We start from the raw sequence: 6,750 nt of genomic DNA, 5'->3' as shown, positions 1-6,750 counted from the left end.
TTAAGTAACTTGCCCATGGTCACACACCTAGTAAGTGTCAAGTATCTGAGGTCGGATTTGAACTCAGGTTCTCCTGAACCCAGGGCCAGAGCTCTATTCACTGTGGCACCTAGCCACCCTATTAAGCCACCTTTAAAAATAGGTGTTTGGATTTGAGATGTTTCTTGTTGATTTCTTCTCTTCATTAGGTTAGGTTCTCCATCAGTGAGGGCACAGTTCTGGCAGACTTATTGGGACTACAGCTGCATGAAGTGGAAGATGAAGTCCAAAATATTGTGGACAAAGCTGTGAAGGAACTGGGCACGGAAAAGGTAGAATTTCCTGCTTTGGGCTTCATGTTCTTGGGGGTGGCCTATTTCTGTACCAAAAGAAAATGCCGACTCACGGACAGGTGCCTGTGGAATAGGAGAAAATACACTGGGTTACTGTTGTTCTGTAAGAAATGATAAGTAGGCAGACTTCAAAAAAGCCTGGGAAGAGCTATGTGAACTGATGCTGAGTGAAGTGAGCAGAACCAGGAGATCATTGCATGGCTTAGCTCTTGTCAGCAATACAATGATCCGAGAAATTCCAAGACACGCCTGATGGAAAATGCTATCCTCATCCAGAGAAAGAACTGTGGAGTCTGCATGCAGATTGGAGCAGACTATTTTCACTTTGTTTTTTCCTTTCTTGTGGTTTTGCCCTTTTATTCTGATTTTTCTTCCACAACATGACTAATGTGGGAAGATGTTTAACATGATTGTATATGTATAACCTATTTCAGATTGCTTGCTGTATTGGGAATGGAAGGGAGGGAGGAAGAAAAATTTGGAACGCAAAATCTTACAAAAATGAATGTTGAAAGCAATCTTTACATGTAATTGGAAAAAATAATTTTGAGTGGGGGAAAAAAGAAAATGGACTGGATTGGATACCAGGGTTTAAATCCTGGCTCTGCCAGCTAGGCGGCACAGTGAATAGAGCACTGGACCTGGAATGAGGAAGACGTGAGTTCAAATCTGGTCTTAGATACTTTTTAACTGTGTGACCCTGGGCAAGTGACTCAACCCTGTTTGCCTCAGTTTCCTCATCTGTAAAATAAGCTGAGAAGGAAATGGCAAACCTCTCCAGTATCTCTTCCAAGAAAACCCCGAATGGGACCATGAAGAGTCAGACATGACTGGCACAGCTGAACAACAACTCTCCGTTACTAAGCTGTGACTTATCTTGGACAAGTCACTTGAGTCATCTGAGCCTCAGTTTCCCCACTTGTAAAACAGGTATAATACATGTGCACCCCCTACCTATCCTGGCTCTTGAGAAGAAAACACTTTTTATAAGTTTTGAGGAAGCAAAGCTTGTCCTATATCTGACAGTCAGAAGCTCGGGGCTTTGAAAATGAGCTCTTTTCTTAGTCTGCCAGACCTCACTGGCTTCTTCACTCCTCAGTACCATTATCTGTGAAATGGGAATAATCACGCGTAACCTGGATATTCTTTGGAATTTGTAAAATTCTTTTACATCGAAGGGCGCTTCCTGTGATACCAAGTTATGTAATTCATCCTGTTTCTAAACAGATTCTTACTGAGATCCGCTATACCTGGGCCACGATGGAGTTTTCCTATGAAGACCACTACCGGACGGGGGTCCCTCTACTAAAGTCTGATGAACAGCTTTTTGAGACCCTAGAACACAATCAAGTAAGCTACTTTTCCATCAGCTCTCCTTCCTTGACACAAACAATATTCTTTTGAAATGGAGATTTGAGAATCTTTTGGGCTCTGAGTTAGAACAAGAACATGGATTTTCCCAGAATTCAGTGAACATTTCTGGTCTCAAGTTAGGACAACCTCATATCCCATGTATTTTTCCAACAGCTGCAGAGCTGCCTGGCCCCATTTACCACTGACGCGTGTACGCGAGGGAGAGATTTACTTGCATTGTTCATTACAGCAGGAGACTTTTAAATGTGTGCCGAGCGACTTGCACTTAATTATCATCTCGTTTGTTGCTTTTAATTGCACGCCCTCCTTTTAGGTTCAGTTGCAGACGATCCTACAAAGCAAGTACGTGGAATATTTCATCGAGCAAGCCTCGGCTTGGCAGAAGAAGTTGAATGCAGCAGATGCCATCGTCTTCCTGTGGATGGAGGTCCAAAGGACCTGGTCTCATTTGGAGAGCATCTTTATAGGCTCGGAGGACATCCGGACCCAGCTCAATGAAGATGCCAGGAGATTCGATGGCATCGATACTGACTTTAAGGTAGCACGAGGATGTCATCGGATGGTTTGGTGGGATGTGAGTAGAGGTGAGGGGCTGAGGTTTCTCCACTGTGACTCATCTCTTCCCTAACCCAAAGACAGAGATGGAAGGAACCTCAAAGGTCACCTGATCCAACATCCATTTTATAGATGAGGAAACTAAGGCCTAGAGAGAGCTTAAGTGACTGTCCTCAGAGCTAAGTGGGTGGTAAGCAATAGATACAGGATCGTAGTGTTATGGGATCATAGAACTAGAACTGTGAAAGGGCCTCAGAGTCCAATTTAACCATTTTATGGATGAGGAAACGGAGACCAGGAAAGGTAAAAATGCCTTGCTTAAGGCTAGGGGGTCTGTTAAGTGGCAGGTGACCGTGGGATCCCAGACCAAAGCTGAAAAGGATGCCAGAGGCCAGCTAGTCCAACCCTCCACACAGAGAAGAAAACTGAGACCCAAGGAAGGTGTGAGTTGCCCAAAGTCACATACAGGGAATGAACACAAGAAGCAGGACTCGAACCCAAGCCCTCTGAGCCCTGAGCATCATTCCATGATGGTCTCTGAGGATTCCCAGGACTGAAACATTTATCACCCAGTGGCCAATCTGTGGCAACTCTCTGTACTTAGCAAGGCTGGTCCTAAGATGCCAGACACATAAGTCATTCCGGTAGCCTGGGCTCTTCGTTATGTCTCTCAGGTCTGTGGCCACCTCCAAGCCACGGAGATGTCATGAGAGAACCTTCCTGGAAGACTGCAGGAGCAACTAGGCTTTTATGGGCCCATGCCCTCAGCCAGCACCACTTGGGGGCTAGAATCTTCTTCCTCCATCTCGCCCTTGGGCCATTTCTCTCTCCCAGTTTGAAGCAGAGTACAGTGTGACCAGATTGTTTCTGTGCTGTGTGTCTTTGCCCCATTTACTGTGACCTGTGTTAGTCAGACAGCCTCTGAAGACTTCTTAGTGATTCCCTTCCTTTCTTGGTTGTTTATTTGAGTAACAGCAATGATGATATTGGGCACTAGTGGGAATGGAGGCGATACCCAAAGGGTTTCTGCAGGGAGAAAGCATCTAGCCTTGCTCCTTGTGAGATCTGTGATCTCTCTCAATCAACACGTGCTGATTAAAAACAACTATGTGTCAAGCACTGTGCCAGCCACTGGGGATTCAAGGACAGAAGGGAGTCATCCCTGTCCTTAAGAGACTCTGTCAGAGAGATGCCAAGTGTATATAAAACATGTATAAAACGGGTGGCTAGATGGTGCAGTGGATACAGTCGGGAGGACCCGAGTTCAAATCTGACCTCAGATACTAGCTGTGTGACCCTGGACAAGTCACTTAACCCTGTTTGCCTCTGTTTACTCATCTGTAAAATGAGCTAGAGAAGGAGATAGCAAACCACTCCTGTATCTTTGCCAAGAAAACCCCCAAAGGGGTCGTGAAGAGTCAGACGGGACTGAAATGACTGAACGACAATGTAAAAAATAGATCCAAGGGACATTTGGAAGGGAGGGCTTAACTGGCTGGGGATATCAGGAGAGGCAGAGGGAACTGAGGGAGGCTCTGGAGCAGATGTTGGGAGGGAGAGTGTTCTAGGCACTGGGGACCCACGCCCAGCTCGAAGCCGGCCGAGAATGGAGAAGGCTTGGAGAAATCTTAATGCCCAGGACTGACTCGTATCCTTCCATGCAGGAATTAATGTTTGACACTGCGAAGATCAAAAATGTTTTGGAAGCAACAGGCCAACCCCATTTGTATGAAAAGCTGAAGGATCTGCAAAGCAGGTGAGGCGCCCGGAGCCCCTTAAGGTCTGAAGAGCGGGCGGGCTGTGTACCACACGTAGTGCCTGGTGTCCCTCCCCAGTCTCTGCCCTCCAACAAGCCCCGAGGCCAATTCCACAGAAATCACTTGGAGTTTACGAGGGGCTTGTACGGAGTCATCTTTTATGGCCCTCCACACTCCTGAGAAGTGAGTGCTCTTATCAGCATCATTTTACAGATGAGGAAACTAAAGTATGGAAACATCAAGTGACTTGCCCAGGGTCACACAGAGAGAGAGACAGAGAGAGAGGGAAAGAGAGAGGGAGAGAGAGAGAGAGAGAGAGAATGAATCAGAGAGAGACAGAGTTGTAACACAAGAACCTGCTTTGTCATGGGGGCTACCCAGCCACACACATGCACACACACGCTCATACACACAGACACATGCACATGCACACGCAGGCACACACGCACACACAGACACGTACACACGCACACACAGACACGTACACACGCACACGAACACAGCTCAGTAAATGTTGAGAATCAAACTAGAAATAGAACAGAAAATGGAATTAATTCTCAATTAGAAATTAGTTCGCATTTGAAATAGACTTTGATCAAAGGGGGAGGCTGTGAGTATATTTTTGAAGGAGTTAATTATTTCTGATTAAATTCCGTGGAAATGAGCTGTGCCTTGAGCTTTGCCCAGGGGCCAGGCCTGGGAGCAATGTAGCAGAAAAGGGAAATGGGGACCCCCCCCAATAAAGCACCTACTGAGGACTGAGAGTCTGAAGGCAAGTGAGCTGCCTTGGGGGCCTCTCCCTGGAGGCCAGTCAGTTAATAAGCCAAAGTTAATTTGGAGCCGCTCAGGGTGTGGGGTGCTAGGATTCGTAGAAGCCTGATGACCACTCACCTGGGGGTGCTGTTGGGGCATTCATGTCTCAGGGTGGGTGAGATGGCCCCAGCAGCTCGGAGATGATGGAATTCTGTGCATCCATCTCTGCTGCCCGTTACAGGGCCAAGGAGATGGGTGGGATGGCCAGGGAAAGGAGACAGATCTGGAACCAGGACCTCACTTCTCTGGTCAGCGCAGGACCACAGGATACGCTAGCGTGCCTGGAGCCATGATATGCCTGAGGTGGGGCTCGTACACAGGTCTTTCCTGCCATGACACTGTGCTTGGAAACTGTTCAGATGGTGGGTTCATCACTGTGATTCCCCAGGGCACCTGGGACCTTATTATCTCATTACAACCACTGGTACTTTGGAGAGTCTGTAGGGCAACCTGATGGTCTCTCTGGAGAAACTGCCTTCAATAATGTCATGATTAAGCATGATTTTAATAATAATAACAATAGAGGCAGAGTGTGGTAAAGTAGAGAAAAAGCCAGCCTTGGAGGCAGGAAGATTCTGGTTCAGGGTACTGGTACCAGGCAGAAAGAGCTGATTGTTCACTGTCCAGCGTGAGCATTTTATCCTGGGAAACTGGCAAATGCTTCAAATCAAGGCTTAGTTTATTTTTATTGTTGTGGATTCCGTAGACTCGAGGACATTATGGAGAAAACATTAATGATGAAAATTAAACCTGAAAAGTGTGTCGTGTGTATGTTTTTTAGGAGAGCCAGTTGTTAAATGTTTACTAGCACACACCCTGCCTGTGTTCCAGTCCTCCCTTTGACATAGACCTGCTGTGGGACGCTGGGCAGTGACCCCAAGTAGTGGAAAGCATCCGTCGGCTCTGGTTGTCCCTCCGTAGAGCCGTCAGCCGTCCTCCCGCCTTGGGGCCAGGGAAGGATGGTCCTGGATTAAGCACGTGCCAATGGCCCCGACCCACTATGCTTCTCTTCTATTTTCAGGCTTGTTCTTTGTGAAAAGGCTCTTGCCGAATACCTGGAGACCAAGCGTCTGGCCTTTCCTCGCTTCTACTTTGTCTCTTCCGCTCATTTGCTTGACATTCTCTCCAACGGAAACCAGCCAAAGCGGGTAATGTCTCCTTGGCCTCCCTCGCCCGGCCGGGATGGAGCTCCCTGTGATGGGACACTCAGGGGCAGGGCTTTGGTCTGCCCTGCTGGCTCCCACAGAGAATCCACAGACTGCCATTGAGAGGCAGTGTGGCATGGTGCAGAGTCAGGGAGGATGTGTGGCCTGCCTCCAGCACTTCCTAGCTGGGTGACACTGGGCCAGTCACTTTCCTGCTCTCTAAAGAACAATTTTCCAAGAATCCTCAGAGATCATCTGATCCACCCCTCTCATTTTATAGATGAGGAACCTGTGTGACCTTCCCCAGGTCACAGGGGTAAGGTCAGTTCAGACCAGGTGCTCTCCCCACTGTACACATGACCCTGCCTCCAATTCAGTCAACAGGAATTTATTAAGCATCTATCATGTGCCTGGCATCATGCTGGGCCCTGGGGATGCCAAGATAAGAATGAATAAAACAATGACTCCCATCAGGAGCCAACATCTGGTTGGCAAGAAAAATATATCACACAGATAATTAAATATGACACACACTTGTAAAGCATATACATGTGTCTATATACACACATAGTATACATGACTTTTTTGGCTTTTGTTTAGTTATCTTCAGTCATGTCTGATTCTTCATGACCCATTTGGGGTCTGTTTGACACTGAAGGGTTTGTCATTTTCTTCTCTGGCCCATTTTACAGACAAGGAAACTGAGGCAAACAGGGTTAAGTGACTTGCCCAGGGTCACCCAGCTTGTAATGTCTGAGGCTGGATTTGAACTCA

At 47.2% G+C, this 6,750-nt stretch overlaps 1 protein-coding gene across 1 annotated transcript in view; it reads left to right on the top strand.

Moving 5' to 3' along the window:
- Positions 1-6,750, top strand: part of DNAH11 (dynein axonemal heavy chain 11) — a 303,071-nt gene that overhangs the window by 93,589 nt on the left and 202,732 nt on the right. The window contains exons 24-28 of the mRNA XM_069088738.1: positions 189-311; positions 1,560-1,682; positions 2,020-2,244; positions 3,926-4,017; positions 5,853-5,979. Of these exons, the coding sequence (XP_068944839.1) occupies positions 189-311; positions 1,560-1,682; positions 2,020-2,244; positions 3,926-4,017; positions 5,853-5,979 (690 nt within the window). The remainder of the gene's footprint in view (positions 1-188; positions 312-1,559; positions 1,683-2,019; positions 2,245-3,925; positions 4,018-5,852; positions 5,980-6,750) is intronic.

This window comes from Petaurus breviceps, unplaced genomic scaffold (genome assembly GCF_028583685.1).
Source record: "Petaurus breviceps papuanus isolate PSGF00001 unplaced genomic scaffold, PetGlider_PUasm1.0 185, whole genome shotgun sequence".
Taxonomy (NCBI): domain Eukaryota; kingdom Metazoa; phylum Chordata; class Mammalia; order Diprotodontia; family Petauridae; genus Petaurus; species Petaurus breviceps.
This window is presented reverse-complemented; position numbering and strand designations above follow the sequence as displayed.